Source organism: Sturnira hondurensis, unplaced genomic scaffold (genome assembly GCF_014824575.4).
Source record: "Sturnira hondurensis isolate 20B ecotype Veracruz unplaced genomic scaffold, ASM1482457v3 Scaffold0003801, whole genome shotgun sequence".
Taxonomy (NCBI): domain Eukaryota; kingdom Metazoa; phylum Chordata; class Mammalia; order Chiroptera; family Phyllostomidae; genus Sturnira; species Sturnira hondurensis.
In genome coordinates, this window is record NW_028076432.1 from 16297 (window position 1) to 37576 (window position 21280).

Here is a 21280-nt window from a genome sequence, read left to right on the forward strand (position 1 = left end):
GTTATTTTTCTTCCTCCCCATTAAACCAACACAAATTTCTAAATGTGAAAGAATAAAATAAGGTTATAACATTGTATATGTTTTTTAAAGCAATCCTAACCTACCAACATTTTATGTTTGAACTAAGGACAATTATAATACAAAGAGGCTTAACCACATAAACTGCAACTAATTCAAGTTCCCCACACTTCATTTCTGCAATTATTTTTAACATAAAAATGAGACTAAAGATTTCCATATTTCCTATCTTGTGCTTTTTGTACCAAAAGTCCAATTTCATTTTCAGTGTTGATTTGGTAAACTACTTTTTGCGGTTCCTCTAGAATTTTGGCCTCCAACAACTCTGATAGGAATTTGTTTTAAGTACTCACATAGGGCATTGATAAAGTTAACCAGAAGGAGCACATGAGCAAAACTTTCTAGTACACACAGAGAAATTTATTCCTGGGAGACTTTAATCAGCCCATGATTCCCTTCCCTGTACATATACCATCATCTGAAACCACCAAAAACATCTAGCTAAACTCAACACAACATACATTTCGAAACTCATTAATTCCATAAGAACACGAAAAGGCCAAGCTGTGTTGTTTTACGATAACGATCTTCTTTATTAAGATTCTAAAATCAGTATCAGTATGATATTTTCTAGAAATCTAAGGGACAGACATCAAACTTTTAGTGCATGCTTCTCAGAATATAATTTTTATGGCATGTTCAACAAATTTAGTTAGCTGGCTGTTATTTTCTATATATTCCTTTCTCTTTGAAATCATATTTTTAACTGGGAAAAGAAAAAGATATAAAAATGTCCCTCTTCCTATTCCAATTTTTCTATTCTTACTTAGAACTACTTCCCAAACTGTTTCAGTTGAATAACTATTATTTATATGCTGTTTTAATTTTATTTAATTACCTCATATAAAACTGTTGTGTTCCCATGAAGAAGAGGTCCATAACAGATATAGGAATGTCCAACAACCCAGCCTAAGTCAGAAGCAGCCCACCACACCTGGAAAATAAGAGGATAATGAAATGTGTACATCCTAATCAGAGAAATGTCATGTAAAATGGATATAAAGCCATGATTACCTCTCCAGGTTTAAGTCCATATATAGAAGACATTGTCCAGTTCAGCATGACGGCGTATCCCCCAGTGGGTCTAACCACACCCTAGAAGAGAAGAAAGTAAAGCTAAAGTTATTAAACAATGTGTTAGGAGATTCTCTGTCTTCCAACTATCTACAGGGAGAAGTTTCTGTTTAAAGTATTTTATATTTTATAAACTGCACATTACTTTTATATAATTATATCAGAATCATTATTTCTTTGGCTTCTCCAGGAATAAACACAGAATAACTTGCCCACATCAACCCAATTGCAGAACCCGTTCTCACCTATGGTTCTTGACCTTCTGTAGAAAACATGATTTCACAGAACCACATGCAATAAAAACTTCTTCCAGTGGTAACATAAATTAACAGCATTACATTTTCAGACATATTTCCAGAACAAAAATGGAAACACAAAGTTAAGTACATAGAAGGGTCAAAGGTAGCTGTGTGATAAAATACAGACTAACATAAGGCTGTCTGTTCCTTAATATTATTACATATTAGTATGCTTAGAAGAAACAAAGTCATATTCTAACTGGAGCCTCATTACAATGCGGCACTGGGAGTCATGCTAGTCCAGGACCTGAGCTGAGCAATTCTGCAGTGATGAATTATGGAACCCTGAGGAATCAATCCTGATTTGTTGGATCTAAGGCTGACAGATTTGCCTTATATTACATTTTGGGCAAAAGTAGGGATTGTTGCCCTGGCTGGATGGCTCAGTTTGTTGGAGCATCATCCCATACACCAAAATGTTGAGGGTTTGATTCCTGGTCAGGACACATATGTAGGTTGCAGATTCAATTCGACCTCTGGTCAGGGTGTGTGTGGGAGGCAACAGATTGATGTTTCTCCCTCACATTGATGTTTCAGCATTTCTCTCTCTCTCCCATCCTCGCTCTCTAAAATCAATAAACATATCCTTGGGTAAGGATTTAAAAAATAGGAATTGTTACACATATTACTACAGCTTCCATGAATCAGTTTCTAGCAGCTATCTACAACATTGAACATATTCAACTTTAATGCAAGATTCATACTTGAAAACTGGGCAAAAAGTCATGATAAATAAGAACTGATGGTAAATGAAATAATTAATTTTCTTTATTGCTTCACTATAAACATTAATCATCATTGGCTTGAAAAGACTTGATATGGATACTTAAAGGAGAAAGGTGAATTCTTGTTAAGAAATATTCAATATGTCACTCAAATGTATTTTGAAGCATTATTTTAATAGAAAATTATAATTACGCTGTGAAGAAAACAATTACTTTACCTAAAAGGGCAAGCACAGCCCTAGTGAATAAATGTGCTACTAATTGTACTTGTTTGGCATAGCTCTGCAACCGTAACATACACAGATCAGTGGAATAAAAAAGAAATTGACTTCCTGTTAGTTACAGAAATTTCTTTTCTCCTCGGGTACCACTAATAAAATATGGGTATCAAGCTGCAGAACACATTTTATCTACCAGCAGCAACACCTGGTCTCTTAGCAAACATCCCACATAGCTTTGCTGGCATTTGACAGCCACTTTCTGGGTTGTATGACATAGCATGCAGCTGGCTCTCTTGATCACTCAGGGAGTAGTAGAAATGAACCTGCCGCCAGTAAGTTTCACACATGCATCTTTCCATGTGAATGGGGTGGCCTTTTCCTAGTATAGTCAGTATTATCTTTCACGTACTTGGCTAATTCCTTTGTCCAATTGAGAAGGTCTTTTTCTATTATTCAATACCTTGATGAATATGCTATTAATCAACTTGCAGACACTAGAATTTTTCATTTGTTATTCATATATTATGATAGACAGTGATAATATCAGTAACAATTTCACCCAAGATGTTCTAGAATTTTCTCTCCACCTCCTGTCCCTAAATTCAGAGCTCATTTTTATCAATAATTCAAAATATTATTATAACAGGGTCAAGTGTTAAATGATGTGGTACAGAGTACAAGGTAAGTTAATAGAAAGTGATTGCAGACTGGTACAACCACTATGGAAAACAATACGGAATTTTCTAAGAAAACTAAAAATGGACCTGCCTTTTGACCCAGTAATTCCACTGCTGGGATTATATCCTAAGAACCCTGAAACACCAATCCAGAAGAACCTATGCACCCCGATGTTCATAGCAGCACAATTTACGATAGCCAAGAGTTGGAAGTAACCTAGATGCCCATCAGTAAATGAATGGATCAAAAAACTATGGTACATTCACACAATGGAATTCTATGCAGCAGACAGAAAGAAGGAGCTCCTACCTTTTGCAACATCATGGATGGAACTGGAAAGCATTATGCTGAGTGAAATAAGCCAGGCAGTGAAAGACATATACCACATGATCTCACCTTTAACAGGAACTTAAACAACAAAACGAACAAGCAAGCAAAATATCACCAAAGACACTGAAATTCAGAACAGGCTGACAGGGACCAGAGGGGAGAGGTGAGAGAACTTCAGGGGAAAAGGGGAAGGATTCACAGAAGTTAATATAAAGGACACATGGAGAACAACTAAGAGGGGTGGAAATGGGAGGGAGGTGGGGAGCACGGGGCAGGGATGGGCTGGGAAGGGAGTGGGGGATGAAAAATTGTACTTGAACAATAATTAAATTTTAAAAAATTAAAAAAAGAAAGTGATAGAAAGGAATTGCAAGCTAGGAAGAACATAAGTAGCAATTCATTTGTAAAACTTAGAAGATAACTTAAAGGACAGGTTACCAACTTTCTATTTGCCTCCCAAGTGAAGAGGTAAATAGAGGAAAAGATACTCCATTCAAGTATCTTTTCCAATGCCGCTCCATCTGAAAAGTGGAAGAACTTAAATTCATTTGACCCTCAAAAGTCAAGGTTTAAAAATGAGACCGTGCATGGAAAAGCAATTAAAATTATAAAGGCTAAATCTTATCAGATTTTAAATCTTATTAACAGAATTATTTCCTTAGTTCTAGCAATTATTGATATTTTATTTTTCCCTGTGCTAATACTACCCAAAAGGCAGAAATGTAAACACAATTAAGGATATCATCAAAGATTCTCACTAAAACAATTGTTTTTAATATATTTTATTGATGATGCTATTACAGTTGTCCCATTTTTTTCTCTCCTTTATTTCCTTTCCACCCTGTATCCCCCTTACCACCAGCATTTCCCCACCCTAGTTCATGTCCATGGGTCATACATATAAGTTCTTTGCTTCTCCATTTCCTGTACTATTCTTAACCTCCCCTGTCTATTTTGTACTTATCAATTATGCTTCTTTTTCCCTGTACCTTTACCCTCATTCTCACCTCCTCCTCCTCCTCACTGATAACCCTCCATGTGATTTCCATGTCTGAATCTGTTCCTGTTCTAGTTGTTTGCTTAGTTCATTTTTGTTTTTGTTTTTTTTTTTATGTTTGGTTGTTGACAGCTGGGAGTTTGTTTTAATTTTACTATTCATTGTTTTGATCTTCTTCTATTTCTCAGATAAGTCCCTTTAACATTTTATATAATAAAGGTTTGGTGATGATGAACTCCTTCAACTTGACCTTATCTGGGAAGCTCTTTATCTGCCCTTCCATTCTAAATGCTAGCTTTGCTGGAGAAAGTAATCTTGGATGTAGGTCCTTGCCTTTTATTACTTGGAATACTTCTTTCCAGCCCCCTTTTGCCTGCAACATTTCTTTTGAGAAATCAGCTAATAGTCTTATGGGAATGCCTTTGTAGGTAACTGTCTCCTTTCCTCTTGCTGCTTTTAAGATTCTCTCTTTATCTTTAATCTGGGTAATGTAATTATGATGTGCTTTGGTGTGTGCTTCCTTGCGTCCAACTTCTTTGGGACTTCCTGAGCTTCCTGGACTTCCTGGAAGTCTATTTCCTTTGCCATATAAGGGAATTTCTCCTTTATTATTTTTGGAATAAGTTTTCAGTTCCTTGCTGTTCCTCTTCTCCTTCTGTCACCTATGATTCGAATGTGGGAACATTTAAAGTTGTCCCACATGTTCCTAAGCCTCTTCTCATTTTTTAAAATTCTTGTTTCTTCATTCTGTTCCGGTTGAATGTTTATTTCTTCCTTCTGCTCCAAACCATTTATTTGCATCCCAATTTCCTTCCTTTCACTGTTGGTTCCCTGTATATCTTCCTTTATTTAACTTTTCATAGCCTTCACTCTTTCCTCTATTTTGCAACCATACTCAACCATTTCCGTAAGCATACTGATCACCGGTGTTTTGAACTCTGCATCTGATAGGTTGGCTACCTCTTCATCACTTAGTTCTATTCTTAGAGCTTTGTTCTTCTATTTGAGCCATATTTCTTTGTCTTGGTGCACCTGTTATGTTGTAAGGGTCAGAGCCTTAGGTATTCACCAAGGCAAGGCAAGCCACATTGCTGCTTTGTGGTACTGTATGTGTGGGAGAGGTCCAGACAGAACAATGCTGCTTGCTCAGCTTTTGGTCAGCTTTCTGTCACTTCCCCACTACCCACAAGTAAATTGGGCCCTTCTGGTGCTGATTCCGGGTGGGTGGTGTTGTGTATATTCTAGGACCCTGGGGGTCTGTACTGTGAAGCTGTGAGTTTCTCCTGCTGCCTCAACCCTTACAGGCATTTTTAGTCAGAGGTTTTGAGGCTTTATTTCCCCACACTGAAACCCTAAGTTGCACAGTCTATCTCACTCCCCAGTTGCTCCTCTTGGTTTATCCACACACAAATGTGGTACCACCCAGTCTGCCAGCCACCAACTTGCTGAGAGTCCTCTCCACCCCAGCTGCCCATCTCCACCCCTCCCACCGGTCTGGATAAATTTTTTTCTTTAACTCCTTGGTTGTCAGACTTCCATACAGTTTAATTTTCTGGCAGTTCTGGTTAATTTTTGTTTTAAAATTCGCTGCTGTCCCCTTTTTTTGGTTGCGCAAGGAGGCAAAGTATCCACCTATGCCTCCATGTTGGCCAGAAGTTCATTAAAAACAATTTAAAATAGAGCTAAAGATGAGAAAAACTCCATAATATCTATTTTCAGCAATCTTTGAGATCCACTTATTTTTACTTTTTAAAAAAAGAGTATAAAAATTTCCATAGAGCATTATTTCACTATTCATTAATCTGGGCTCTAGATCTCAAATTTGGTATTGCCTTCAAAGTATTCAGAGGATAGTCATTAATTTTCTGAGTATTTCATCTGGTACAAAAAAAAAAGAACTGCATCCTTTCATATTCTCCATGTAGATCTTTTACAAGAAATTTGAAAGTAAAAAACTAATAGATTATGTTTTAAATGGGCTTATTTATTATAACATTAATATTAATATATGACTAAAAGTAACTCATTTTTTCTTGTTTATAATCCTATTTTCCAAGTAATCATAATTAAAATGCAAATGAGAAACCTTGTTCAGCCTCTGAAAACACATAAATCATGCTTTAAAATATTATTATAAGTACACCAAATTAATCAGAAACTAAAACTGGTATCTTAAAATATATTTAAAACTTGATTATGAAGAAAAAATACTTATTCAATATCAGTGCTTACTGTAAAACACAAGTACACTGCCTTTTTATTTTTTGAATCTGTTATTATTTTTTATATACTCACACTATATCTACCTTAAAAGTAAAGACATTAGATGACCTTATAAATTTTCAGAAAAACCCTGTAACCTGCCAATACACTGTTCTTGTTTTTTGTGGAATCAGCCATTATATTTAAAGTCTTCTGGAGAGCTGGAAAGACATCCAGGTGGGAGTAACACACCATTCTACAAAGAAAAGCGTACATAAAAGTGACTTCCACCTCAAAAATGGGAAAGGAGACAACATGAAGGTACTCAAAAAAAAAGAACAAGACCAAAAACATCTTTTAACATATAAGGGTATTTTTAAAAATTTCAATTTGTACAAATAAAATTACAGGCTGATTATTAATTACCCAGGAATGGGACATAGAGTCATCACAGATGGCTCTTAACGACATCCAGCTTAATGAGCTGTCTTTGAAGACAGGGAAAGCCACCAACAATCATAAATGGGGCCATTAAAGTAAAACAGAAAACAGGTCATTATCAAGTGTGATGTTCAGTTTTGGTTGCCACAACTTAAAATAAATCCAGTTAGAACAATACGAACAAATGGATTGAGCAAAAGAGGAAGTAAGACTGATGTGTGTGATGAGTTTGGAATTCTTTATCCTAAAAATGCTTTTCAAATTGATCTATAAAAATATGAAAGGAAAGTCTCAAAATACTCATGTAAGAAAAGTTTGGAGTATGTGACAAAACATTATGCTTCTTAAATTGAGCCCCTCTGTCATCCAACTCTCTGATGAAGGTTTATCCAAGACATAATAAGTATTTATATACATGAGACATGCATTTATTCACATACATATATGTAAATATGTTCATCTGTCTCTACATTTGTATGTTTATAAATGTTTTTACTTACATAAGTATTTATATATTTGTGTGTTTCATATATATATATATATATATGCATTTTATGCTGACAAGTTGAGAAAAAAATTAAAGAAGAAAGAAGAAATAAATGTTTTAGTCTGAAGAAAAAAAATCTATCACTAAACAATGGTTGAAGTTAGAGAGTTGAGAAATCAGTGAGTTGGTTCTGATAACTTAAAAAGTCCAATACATAAACAATATTATAGTCTTACAATGGCGTGATAGATTGATTCCCTCTTCCTAGAATGAGTCCCCACCCCAACCCGTTTTCTGAACTTGATTAGCTCCTATTTCATGGCACACACCCTTAATAACATTGCAAAAGTGCTGTCTCCTCCCCTCCCACGGCACGCGGGACTGCCCACCTCCTCCAAGCACTGACAGCCCGACCTCGTGCTGGGCGGTCTCGGCCACTTTGAGGAGTGGCCTGTGAGGAGAATCTTTGTCTCTTCAGCACTGTCAACATTTGTTGACAGATTAAATGAACAATTAACTGAATAAGCACATGTTTGAAAAATATTCTCTTTAAAAATACTCTTCTTTCTTCAGGAGAAACCTTTGAAACTTGTAGAACTTAGTGAACCACATTATCAGAAATGGAATGGTTCCATTTAGGGTATTTTATCAAACATAAAATCTCTTGCTTCAAGCTCTGCTGCTGCCTCTGCAGAGGATACTTTAGCAGCCTAGCAGCCGTGTAAATTTTCACTGGTCAGAACGACTGTGAGGTAAGGAGCAAAGGTGTAGCAAGCCCAGCATTTTAATGGCAAAAACTGTACCACAGATTTAAAAATCATTGCTTTTTCATTTGGCCTTCTTTTATTTTTTTGTCCTTAGGTAAGGATGATGACTAAGTCACCTAAGTGCAGGGACAAGCGGCATAAATTGCATAAATGCACAACAGGACAAAGGCCTTATCTACACCTTCCTTTCAATCTTTTCCCTTTGGTTTCTTTTCTCTCGTTTTTCTTTGGCGCTTAACATTTTTTTTTTTCTTTTTCAAGATCGGGTGGGTTTCATTACCTCTCCACATCAAGCAGGAAGAAGATACACATGACTGTCACTAAATCTCCCCTTCCCAAAAGGACACCCCATCCAGGTGAGGAATTCTTCTATCACAAAGCCCTTTGAAGTATCTTAAATGCTGGCACCCAGACCAAACAGGGTAGAAGCCCACAGCAAGACAACTGTGTGCTAAGCAGCTCGGCTGTGGTTGCTGGAGTATTTGCAGCAGCTGACAGATTAGCCTGTTGTACAGCAAACTGACAAATCCAGGGTTGGCGGATGCAGAGATGTAAATATGCTCAAAATATGTCTGCAAATTCTAACCAGAGAAAAGATTGCCTTATATGTGTCTTATATGTGCCTATGAAAAGTTAGTATTTTTAAGCATTATATTTTTATGAACTAATATTATTTTTCTTCATGAAGTTTAAAGATTGAGAAAACAACCTACTTGATGACATAAAATTTATATTTAAATGCTTCATAAATGAACACGTACTCGTCTTTCCTATACTTCTCTTCTGGAAATTGCAATACTAAATTTTCAGATACCATTAATCCTGATTATACTTACTGAAACTGAAGTGAGGATCTTATGAATATAGTGGATGCTGGGAGCTAACTGGAGAAGTAAGAGATCATTTAACAAATACTCAGGATTTCCCAAGGCCCGATTTTAAGGTTAAAAAGACATAGTGGAGTCAAAGATATATGAAACATACTGTAAGACCTCGTAGAACATGCAATGTTAAGAAGACAGTAAATAAAAACTAGTATGCAGAAAGTAGGATAAAATGTTTCATACAGGTTTGTTGGCAAGGTATCATTTTGAGGCAATTGAAATTCTAAAGTTCGCTATAGGGATGAGAGCAGTATTTCTGAGGGATCTTGTGAGATGACTATTTTCTCTTGCCATTCAACATGTCATACTCTGCAAAAGCTACGTACACTGATAATGTAAGTAGGTAGCTTTATGTAATGTAAACCTCCCATAATGTAAACCCCAGAACCCACACTGATGACCCACAGGGCTCCATCTACAAACCCAGGGGTGCTTCTCAGACCCAAATCTTCACCTCCAACTACTGAGTAGTCATCGCCCTGTTAATGTCCCCAAGACACATCATACTCAACATGTTAAAAAACTCTCCATTTCCCCAACCTGAACCCTTTTTCCTGTGTTTCTATTTCAGTAAATATTCAAATATTCTCCCATGTTCTCAGTTTCAAAGTCTTGGACTCCTCCCTTGTCTCGCTCTTATCCTTGGACCAAATTTGATTCCTCTCTATTAAGTTTGCTGTCCTAAGTCCTAAACTAATCAAACAACCTCAAATATTCTTGCCTCCATTGTTTAAATGTGTTTATATTTCCAATAAAATGTTGCGAGTATTATCTTCCTTCATATTTTTTCTTTTGCTTAAAAAGTATTAGTGCCCTCCAACCTCTACATACAGAATACTGGCTAAAACTTCTTAGTTAAATTGTAAGTTTGGCTCTTGCCTATATATCTAGCCACTTCTTCTTGCCTTGAACCATATTAGCCATCCTGGAAGCTCCCTCTCACACACTCGCACCTTTGCTGTGCTGATCCCCTCTGCCTGGGATGCCCCACTCCCTGTAACATCCCACTCTGAAGAAGTTCTACTCATCTTTCCAGTGTCACCTCATCAAGAGCTTTCCCTGGTAGACCTGCACCCCCACTCCTCCCATCACTATGCCTCCTGACCCTGCTTTACTTTTGCTCATAAAACATCACGTATTACATAACTCTTTTATCTGTTTAGTGCCTGAGTCCCAGCTATGGAGAAAAACTTCTAAAAATAGAGCAAGACACATATTTGTGTGCTCAATGATATTTGATGAGTTCACTGAATTTAATCCTTTGGATGCCATTGAATCTCATCTTTTCCTTGAGAGAAACAGCTTCGCTCTCTCAGAGCAAGGTCGCAGCCTATTTTCCATCTGTGTGGGGGTGTGTGTGTGTGTGTCAACCTGACTAGACTAAACGGATCGTGTTCTACTCATATTTTTATCTTTTAGCACAGAATGAACACTCAGTGAATGGATATTGAGCTAAATTCAACGTGACTCCAAACAAAGCCTTCTCCAATCTATTGAAATAGATTATCTTCAGTATAGGAGATAATAGGCGAGAATGAGAATAATTAAAACTTCAAATAATCTTTATTCTGAACATTTAGGAATCCAGAAGAGAAACTCTTGACCAAGAGAAAACCTGCAATAGCTAGGGTATTTCCTCATTTGGAATCACCACTTTTTTAGATGTAATGCTCTCTTTGCTATTTTATTTTCTTTCTACTACACCGTCTGGGTCAGTTTTGCGTTTCTGACAAGACTTTCTGACCCTCCTGCAGAGATCCCGCCCCAGGCAACAGTGAACTGTAGAGTGATTGAAAATCTTGAGATGGTACAAATGCTTTTATAAGGTTCCTTCAGGCTTTTAAGGAGCTTAAATGACTTTTTTTTTTTGTTTAGGTTACACTATGTTTTCAGGGCCAAGGTTTTTCTTTCATGTGGATACTTTTATATTAGATCAAAACTTGCTTTTATTTTATAGCCAAGTGTTCAGATAGACTCTGTGTGACTGATGTATGATGCAAAATCACAAAAAAAGTGGAGAGTAAAGATTACATGCAGCAGATCACTGGGATTGCTTTAACAAGCCTTAAGAGTTTTCAGTACAACCAATATTTATTTTTCAGATGGCCAAAGCTGTTTTTTAATAAAATCATGAGACTTTGATTCTACAATGACACAAATAGCCTTACGTACAGGCATTTATTTATTCATTTTGCAGTCAACAGAAATGTACAAGCACCAGCCACACTCACTCATAGCAGTCGCGATGGTAGACTAAAATGTCATAAAACATGGTCTCACTCCTCACAAGATTATATTCCCCTGGCAAATGTTTTCTTTTTTCAAAGTCAGTGAGCGTCATATGGAACATCTTAATGTTACTTCTTAAAAAAATCATTAACTGATTATGTCTTCAGAACTCTGATGCCACAGAGATCTAATATGAAAACAAAGGTCACTGCCCTCTAGGATGTGAGCGATTGTGACAGTCCCTCCCCCCACTAAAATTCTGCAATTTGGTGAATATTGAACACTCAGATGAAGATGAATAGGAAGACAATGTTGCAAGTCTCTATGAAATTATATGAAGAAACAGTATTATTTGGAGATACCAGGCAAAAGTGGAATTTGTTTGTTATCTGACACCTCCATAAATATTGATGCTTTTAACTTTGTTTTGTGAACACATGTTTCATGGTGAGTAGATTTTAAGATCCTGAGTGTCTTCAGTGCTGCAAATCAGAGTTCAATACTCAGGATAAATTGCTTGTTGTTCAAACTGTCTAGACCAGTTCTCAAACTTGCATTTATAACAACGAATTGAATTACCCTAGTTTAAAAATCAATCCATCCCATACTGTATGAAAGTCAGGCCTCAATGCCACAAAATATTTCACTTAAGATATATCTTTATAAAAGTTTATTAAGTGAACTGATATTTGGTCAAATATCTATTAATTTTAATACTTAAGCAATTGCATATTGCTGATATATATGAAGATTTTAAAAGAAATTGGGGCAAAGTCCCTGACCTTAAATGTAATTAATACTTTTCTATATTTAAACACAGCACTTCTTTAAGATATAAAGTACCTAAGTCTATACCTCAAAGTATCATCTGCAAGTTGTCAGTCAGTAACCAAATATTTTCAGTGCAAAAGAAATCTGTCACCATATGTTCATCGCTGAGAGAGTGAATGAATACCTTCGGCAAACCCGTCGTTCCAGATGTGTAAAGAATATACAGTGGGTGTTCTGAAAGAACAGGAACACATTCATGCGACTGTGCTTTTGCCATCTCTTCATCCCAATCGAGGTCACGACCTGGGGCCAAAGGAACTGTCTCCTAGAGAGCAAAAATAGAGGAATATGCACTGAACAAAGGAAATTAAATTCAAAGGACAATGTTAGGCTGAGGATGGGCTAGGCTACCTCTATAGCAGTAAATATCAGATTTGTAAATATCTCAGATAAATGTTCATTAAAAAGTCTAACAGTTTGATGTTGGCTTCAACTGAACTGACAAAAGAACATGTTTTATTCAAATCTAGGGCTCTCCTTAAGAAATCCCATGTGATACAGTCATGTTTTCATCAGCTGTCAGAGCTTGCCTAACAGAGATTCATGTCTTCATAAATGTACATACACTATTAACTTTATAAACTAATTTTTACTTTTTGTTACCAATTTCTTTTACTTCGGAATGATCATCTTTACAATCAAATCTCAACTAATCCATTAAAATCTCTCTTTTTAAAGGGCCTTTTAGGAGTAATATTGTGGCCATCTCTCCAAATAAGAGAATATTAAATCATTTTCAGGGGTAAAGGAAAAAATCGACCTTTATTTTTTCAAGAAGAAAAATCAATTTTAAAAATTAATGACAATATGTGACATATCTAAAATGCTATGCAAGTTTCCCTCAATCTAGGTCATTGATTAATATAATAGAAATGGTTTGCTTTCTTCTTGTTCCTAGAACCAAGATCTGTATTGTAAACATTATGATAATATCGTCATGAGTTGGACAGGTACACCTTAAAAGAAGGCAGGCAGACCTCTTTACAACTTGCTAGTGAAATAGGTCAGAAAAGTGAAGAATAAGTAAGCAGCTTATGGGAAAAATTGCTCTAATGGAGAGATACATCTGTTTAGGTAGAATTAAGACTCAGTACATGTCTAGTTATTTTCTTTGATGATAACTAAGCTCAAGATGACACATCAGGAAGCTTATAGTTGGTGAGCTTTTAGCATAGGCACAAGGCAAGATTGCCCACTCCTCAGTGAATGTTAGTACAATCCACCACCTAGAGAGTATAGGTAACTATTCATTCATCAAAGTGAAGCTAAGTCCAGAGACTCTGAGAGGTTTATAAACACCAGACCATTTCTCTTTTTCAGGCTCCTTAATGTATTGGTCAGTGTTATGAAAAATGGTCATATTTTAAGTGCATCCATTTACAAATTATCACTTGAATATAACATCAGAAACACAACACCTATATGAATATATACATTAATAGATAACAGTCTGAATTTACTTTCATAAAAGTGAAGTTTCATGCACCTCCAGCCTCACTGTGATAAGCCCTAGATATGACACTGAGATAAATGAAAATAGTTACTGTGACCAAGTTGTATATTTTCACTTATTTTTATGCATTAGACAGACATAACTAATTTCAAAGTGTCAAGGCTTTGACATCTGTATTATAGACCTATAAAAAACCATCACGCTACACAATTAAAAATGTCAATTGAGTCATTACAAAAATAATTATAGATCAAAGGAAATGAAGACTTGAATGAATGGCTGTTCTTTAGGCTAAGAAATACAGCCACGTGTAAAGACGATTTGATGAAAGGAAGAAAGAGAGAAATTCAACGTTATCGTTTACATATAGACACTTACTTCTATAAATAAGTCCTCCCTAGTTGTTATTCTTAAAAGGCAATAATTGGGGCAGCACTGGAGTTGGCTGATGTGCTATTCCTTTGATTTGTCACTGCCTCCCTGAGGCTTAGGAGTGACTGCCAGGTTTTTACTGGCAAAAATGCAAATCTGGTTAATGAAAGACTTCACTAAGCTTCAATTTGTTTTTCTCCAAAGTAAAAAAAAAAAAAGCCAGTCCATTGGACTTAATTACTGCCTGAACAGCGGTACTAATACGAAGGACAAGTGACATCCAAAGCTCTCCTCTAAAGTAAAGATAAGTCAAAATAGAAGGAAGGCTCTTAAGGAAAAGGTAGAGGGAGAGAAAGTGAGCCAGTTTTGTATGGGAAGGGGAGAGGGAGAGTGGATCTCTATCTATTAAGAGGAGAGAGAAGAGATTTGCATTTGAAGAATCTGAATAGGAAACATTCATATCCATAGCCAGCGTGCTATAAAGCAAAAGAAACATGTTGGTTAAAAGGCATTTAGCTGGAGTTCAAATCTTGACTCCACTACTTACTACATGTGACTGTGGGTCATGATTTCTCCATGACTCAATTTCTTTATCCACGACATGGGGCCAGTAATAGCATCTATTTTATGGCTTTAAGAGAATTAAATAAGAAGTATTTGAAAGTACTTAGCACTGGGCCTGGCGTAAATTCTTTATAAATTTTCCCTGAATTCATATATGTGTGAATAGCACACACATATCCACAAAAACTCTTTATTGTGTGTGTGTTCTTACCCTCCTATAACCTTCTGTCCCCAAAGCCTTCCTTACTGCTGACTTTGCATTCCCTGGTTTAATAGCAACAAGCCTTTTTAAAAATATGCTTGAGGTCATCCGAAATAAACTTAAAATTCTTCTTTGTGACAGGAAGAGTATTAAAATCAGTAAGTGCAGCAGTCTGTGAACCGCAGTCTACTAAAATTTTACAAAGGAATTTAATGTGGTAATGGGAATTGCTAGGTGGTGATCAAAATGACATAGCTTCAATGCTCTCTATTCTTATATCTTGTCATTTAAGCATTTTCTGCAGATAAGCTCTCAAGAGTTCCAAAAAATCATACGTGATTATTTCTACTCTTAATCATTTTTCTTCTGTAAAAATAAATTTAATCAGCAAGAAATCCAAGCTGGTCCCACTATAAAAATAGCTGGATACTTGTTTGAATGCAGGAAGAAGGTGACCATCAGGTCCAATTTACTAGGCAAGGCAGTTATAAAATATATCTCTTGATGGAGTGTGCTGCTTTGTCTTCTTTCATGGATCACAGAATACTATATCTGTTTAGAGTATTCAAATTTTGCTTTCCTGAACATAGTTTTTATTTCTGAACTAAATATCTTTACTCAAGTTTTTAAAGGATATTTTACATTCAAATTAATCACACTTGTCCACAAGCCAGGACAGCTTAGGGATTAAGCAGGCGGTCAAAGTTCATGCATTCAAATCACAACCCTGATGCTTATTAGCTGGGCAAGTTTTTGTTGTTGGTATTGTTCGCTAGATTAATGCTATCTATCAGCTAGAACACAGAGTTATCTGGAAGTTTTTTTTAACTGTTGTTCAAGTACAGTGTCTCCACCACTTTCCTCCTCCCCACCCACCCCTACCTCCCACCCTTGATCCTACCCCGCTTTGGGTCCATGGGTTCTTTATACATGTTCCTTGATGACCCTTTCCCTTGTTTAAAATTAGTCACTAGTAGAATGTATTAAAAATCACATAGTTGGTAGTCAGTTAGTGTTTGCTAGTGCTATTATTATTGTTATAATTTAAATTAATAAATGATATAATAATAGACCATACAGAGAATCAATTCATTGATATTACAGCTATTTTTTCGATCTTTTTTTTATTAATCCTCACCTGAGGATATACTTACTGACTTGAGAGAGAGAGAGAGAGAAACATGGATGTGAGAAAGCAACATCGATCAGTCGCCCCCAATAGGCACCCCCTCCAGGACCACACCAACACCCTACGTGTGCATCCTGACCGGGAACTGAAGTTCCAACCGCCTGAGCCACCCGGCCAAGGCTGTGTGTCGGTCTTTTCATTTTAAGCTAGTTTTTTTGTAAAGAGAGAAAATATCATTCATATCTAATATCTCTTTTTGCCAAAAATAGTGACATTCAGGAAGTATATTTAACAGTTCATAAATCAAGGGTTTATGTTAAATGGTCAAAACCAGAGTCACACTTAGCACATCACTATAAGCAAGAACCAAATTCAATATTCAGATTACCATATTTGGACGATTATAAATGAGAACTTTATCTGGTCTGTGTTGTCCTATTCTCAGCGCTTCTTCTAGAAGTGGTATGTATTCTACTTTCCTTCCAGGTTCAATGCCAAATGATGCTGTAACAACCACCTTGGGCTACAATAAAAAAAAAATGAGAAAGCTTAACAATCCTAATTAAGGTAATCGTAGTATTTCAGGTGCTGGCAAGCACTTTAACACTTCTAAAGAAATGTCTGAATAATTCTGTTCTCTACTGAATAAATGACCCCAAAACTAATAAGCCTTTTTTAAGTGTTATAAACCTAACCAGTTCCACATAAATTTCACTTACCTATTCAAAATTACATGTCAACATGCTTTTGGCTAATAGGTATGAGCGGCCAAAAAATACTTTACAACAAGTTCATTAAGCCAGCAGTTTTGCCATGAACCAGTGGAATGCAAGCTAGGGACCCCTCACTCACAGAGGCCCCGGAACAGCTGGCTGCTGTGGAGGGTGGAGCATTTCCTTGGGTGGTGGTGGGGGCAGGCTGGTTGCTCTCAGGAAGGATTTTAAAGAGTTTTTTTTTAGATAAACATCTCCACTTAAATGCCTAGAGACCACAGAAGGAAGGTACCCAAATTTCTGATAATTCCTTTATGATTCTTTTTCATTCTAAATATATATTCATTTTCACCAAATATGCGAAATTCTGCCTTATTTTTCTGAAAAGGATACCCAAATGATTTAGGCTTTCAGCCCCACAAAGCCTTAAAAAGCCTCTGTCATTAAGACCCACCTGGCACTTTTGTTTATCAGACAGTTTGCTAGTTATTCAAGATGTCCACAGTTGTAGACAAAAGACACCCCAGAAAGGGGCCAAAGAAGTTAGGGTTAATCTCCCTTCCTCAGTGTACCCTGGGCAAGCATCTGATGCCTGACCATATAGTCAGCGTTCCTTCATCCCCACCTCTTCACTGGAAGCTCTCCAATGCCGAACCTGGATGCCATTCACCTCCGTGTCTCCTAGGCCTGGTATAATGTTTGTCAGATCACAAGCTTTCAATAAACATTTGAGCTAAACCAAAATTTTCATTAATTTGCAGAAACAAATATGTCATTATTCTTTCAAGTACACTACTTCTTCACCAAGAAATCCAAAGCAAAGCAAACATACTAAATTATTCAGGAGAGAAATAATCAATCCAAGATAGTGCATCTATTCCTGAATTCTGATTTCTGGTTACAATACATTTCATCTAGGGAAGGTTCATATTACACCAAATATATGAATATATAGTACTTCCTGCTTTCCGAATTTCATTTAATATTCATGGAGCTGAGGCTCAGTGCAGGTACAAAGCCTGCCCAGGCTACAAGTGGCAGAATGAGAGGAAGGCCCATTGTGTCTGATTATAGAAACTCTCTCTTTCTGCTCTATCAAACTTCCATTTAAAAGGAAAAAAAAAAGAATGAAAGGCTTATTTCTTTGTATTATGTTTTTAAAGGTCACACATTTGAATATAATTTACATTTTAATATATGCAATACTTAGAAAAATAACTCTGAGTAGCCTTCTATAAGACTATAATTCTGAATAAATAAAAGTTGCATCTCAAATTAAGAACATATAGAATATATCAAAACTTGAATAATTTAATAAAGTCAAAATTAGACTCTTCCTTTACAAAAAATAATTCTTTTTCACATTTCTATTGGCCTGTTATTGGAGGCTTTGAGGCAGGATAGGAAGAAGCTCGGAAAGTGCCTTGGCAAGCAGAATGGGGAAGCTGACACAAATACCCAGACAAGCTGGCCGAGCAATTTACAGGCAGCTAATAAACCGCAACATCATACGCATTCCAGACCATGCTGAGACAGACCTGCCATGGTCCCAGTCCTTCTTTGGTGACATTCTTTGAATGTGAAACTAACCAGAAAATGACCTATACACTCATTTTGATGCATCAGCATAAAGAAGAATACACCTGAAAAAACTGATATTCTATTGAGATCCTCTCCTAAGATCTCCCCTAAAATTCCCACCTTTAGAAAACAGATAAAAACCCTTAGGGTAAAGGATCTCCTGGGTGCTCTCTCTTAAGCATGCCCATGACTTCTTTCTTTGGGTGCATATCTTTCCTTTTTTTACCTACTCCATAAAGGTCCTCCTGAGACTTGCATGCAGGGGAGTGGCAGGCAGTGGCAGCTTGTCCAGAGCTAACCCACTAAACCCAGCTCCAAGGGCCTTTCTTTTGCCTCTGTAATTTCCCCTGAGAGCATGCAGCCCAGCTGGCTCACTTCCTCTGCCTCTTGGGACTTTCATTCTAAAGGGCCAAGGCAGCTCTCTGAGCAGTCTGCTGGAATCTTCTCTTTAAGTACAAGGAGGGACCCAAAAGACCCTGGAATTTATTTATTAAAAATTGTGTTTTCATTACTACACATTTAAATTTAATTCACCTCCAAGGTATTCTCTATTTGATGCAATACTCCTATTGAGACTTTTTTTCACCACTGAGAACAGTTTTTAAACTTGTCCATTTTGATGTCTTTTACAGCCTCTGTCATTTTTCGTTTCACCTCTTCCACAAGGGCAAAAACATTTCCCTTTGAGGACTTTTTTTCATGTAGGGAAACAAAACAAAACAAAATATCACTCAGGGTGATATCAGGTGAATAGGAAAGGTGAATAGGGCATTGAGATCATGCTGGTTTTGGTCAAAAACTGCTGAAAATTCAGCACGGTGTGGACAGGTGTGCACATAAATCACCCATCATGAAATGAGTAAATGTACTGAGTCTCCGAAAAATTCACTAAAGCCAAATGCAGACTCTCATAACAATGCCAGCTAAGACACTCATACAGATGGATTTCTAGAACACTCACCCAGAGTATTCCAGAAAAGGACCTGTCTTCCAGAAAACAATTCAGGTGGGGTTTTTTTAGGTTCCCACCTCATATACCTTGGCTTTACATGCTAAATAAACTTCCTGTTGCACTAGAGTTGTTGGCTCTGAATTCTTTCTTTGCCAAACTCAGGAACCAAGAGCTGACATTGCTGGTAACAGTTGTATTTGGTCTTGACTTGTTACAATTTATTCTTCATATTTTCTGTTAAAATAAAATGTTTCCTTCAACTATTTATTTGAAAACCATGACATCAAAACCATCCCTGATTTCAGCTATTAATTGTATCCAAACATCTCTGATATACATCTCTATTTCCATCTCCTTGCCTTTAATTTGGCATGGTTAATGGTCTTGCCCATAAAATAATGTGCATATTGCCTAAGCTCCTTAAAAAGAGTGTGTACGTGGTACAGATGAAAACTCCTCCACTAGTACAGCATAAATTTTATACTTACATTTTGGATACCTTAATTTTCCCACATCATATAAAATTTTACAAAAAGGAAATAATATATCTCATACCTTTACCCAAATGGTATTTCGATTTCTGAGGGAAAAAACTGGTGTCTATAACTTCCTCAGAGAAGTTTCCAGCTGCCCACCGTGTCACAGGTCAATGCCTGACTGGTATTTCCCCCAAGATTTCCCTTCATGCGTCCTAACTCAACATATTTAAAAGCACTCAACATGTTTAAAAGCCCAAGCAGTCAGTCTACAAACCAGCTTCTACTAGTATTTCCAATTAGTGACCTCCGCCAAGTAAAGTCAGACATGCAAACATTACGTTATGCCTAACACTCAGCGGGCCCTCAACATATATTGGTTCCCTTTGTCGCTGAGAATGTCTCATGTTGGGCTTGTAAAACTCTAAAAGTCAATCATCTCTGACTCTTATAACAACATTCCTTCACTTTCTACTACTAGGAAGTGACACTTCCTATTACTCTCCTGCACATCACCCATTGCTTCATAAACAGACCACCCACCAAAGGCTCTTTCTTTTTCTTTCTTTTTTTAATATATTTTATTGATTATACCATTACAGTTCTATTCCCCCCTTCATTCCCCTCCACCCACATACTCCCTCCCCCACCATTCTCCCCCTTTAGTTTATAACCATGTGTCTCAAGTTCTTTAGATTCTATATTTCCCCCACTATTCTTCCCTCCCCCCTATCTATTTTCTACCTACTGTCTATGCTCTTTTCTGTACCTTCTCCCCCCTTCTCTTCCTCCCACTACCCTGTTGCTAACCCTCCATGTGTTCTTCATTTCTACAGTTCCACTCCTGATCTAGCTGTCCTCTTGGTTTGCTTTTGGTTTAGGCATGGTTGTTAATAACTGTGAGTTTGCTGTCCTTTCACTGTTCATATTTTTCATCTTCTTTTTCTTATATAAGTCCCTTTAACATTTCATATAATAAGGGCTTGGTGATGATGAACTCCTTGAACTTGACCTTATCTGAGAAGCACTTTATCTGTCCTTCCATTCTAAATGAAAGTTTTGCTGGATAAAGCAATCTTGGCTGTAGGTCTTTGGATTTCATGACTTGGAATACTTCTTTCCAGCCCCGTCTTGCCTGTAAGGTCTCTTTTGAGAAATCCGCTGACAGTCTGAAGGGTACTCCTTTGTAGGTGACTGTCCCCTTATCCATTGCTGCTTCTAGGATTCTCTCCTTCATTTTGGTCTTGGCTAATGTAATTATGATGTGCCTTGGTGTGTTCCTTCTTGGGTCCAACTTCTTTGGCATTCTCTGAGCTTCCTGGATTTCCTGGAAGTCTATTTCCTTTGCCAGACTGGGGAAGTTCTCCTTTATTATTTGTTCAAATACGTTTTCCACTCGTGGCTGTTTCTTTCCCCCTTCTAGGACCCCTATAATTTGGATGTTGGAACGTTTAAAGATGTCCTGGAGGTTCCTAAGCCTCTCCTCATTTTTTTGAATTCTCATTTCTTCATTCCTTTCTGGTGGGATGTTTTGTTCTTCCTTCTGGTCCATTCCATTGATTTGAGTCCCCGTTTCCTTTCCATCACTATTGGTT

The 21280-nt window shown here is 36.9% G+C and overlaps 1 protein-coding gene across 1 annotated transcript in view; it reads right to left on the reverse strand.

Moving 5' to 3' along the window:
• Positions 1-879: 879 nt before the first annotated feature.
• The window catches only part of ACSS3 (acyl-CoA synthetase short chain family member 3), a 77319-nt gene continuing 56918 nt past the window's right edge, over positions 880-21280 (reverse strand). The window contains exons 4-7 of the mRNA XM_037042806.1: positions 16352-16486; positions 12368-12508; positions 1093-1173; positions 880-1012 (exon numbers count right to left, since the gene is read on the reverse strand). Coding sequence (XP_036898701.1) covers positions 905-1012; positions 1093-1173; positions 12368-12508; positions 16352-16486 — 465 coding nt within the window. The 3' untranslated portion in view covers positions 880-904. The remainder of the gene's footprint in view (positions 1013-1092; positions 1174-12367; positions 12509-16351; positions 16487-21280) is intronic.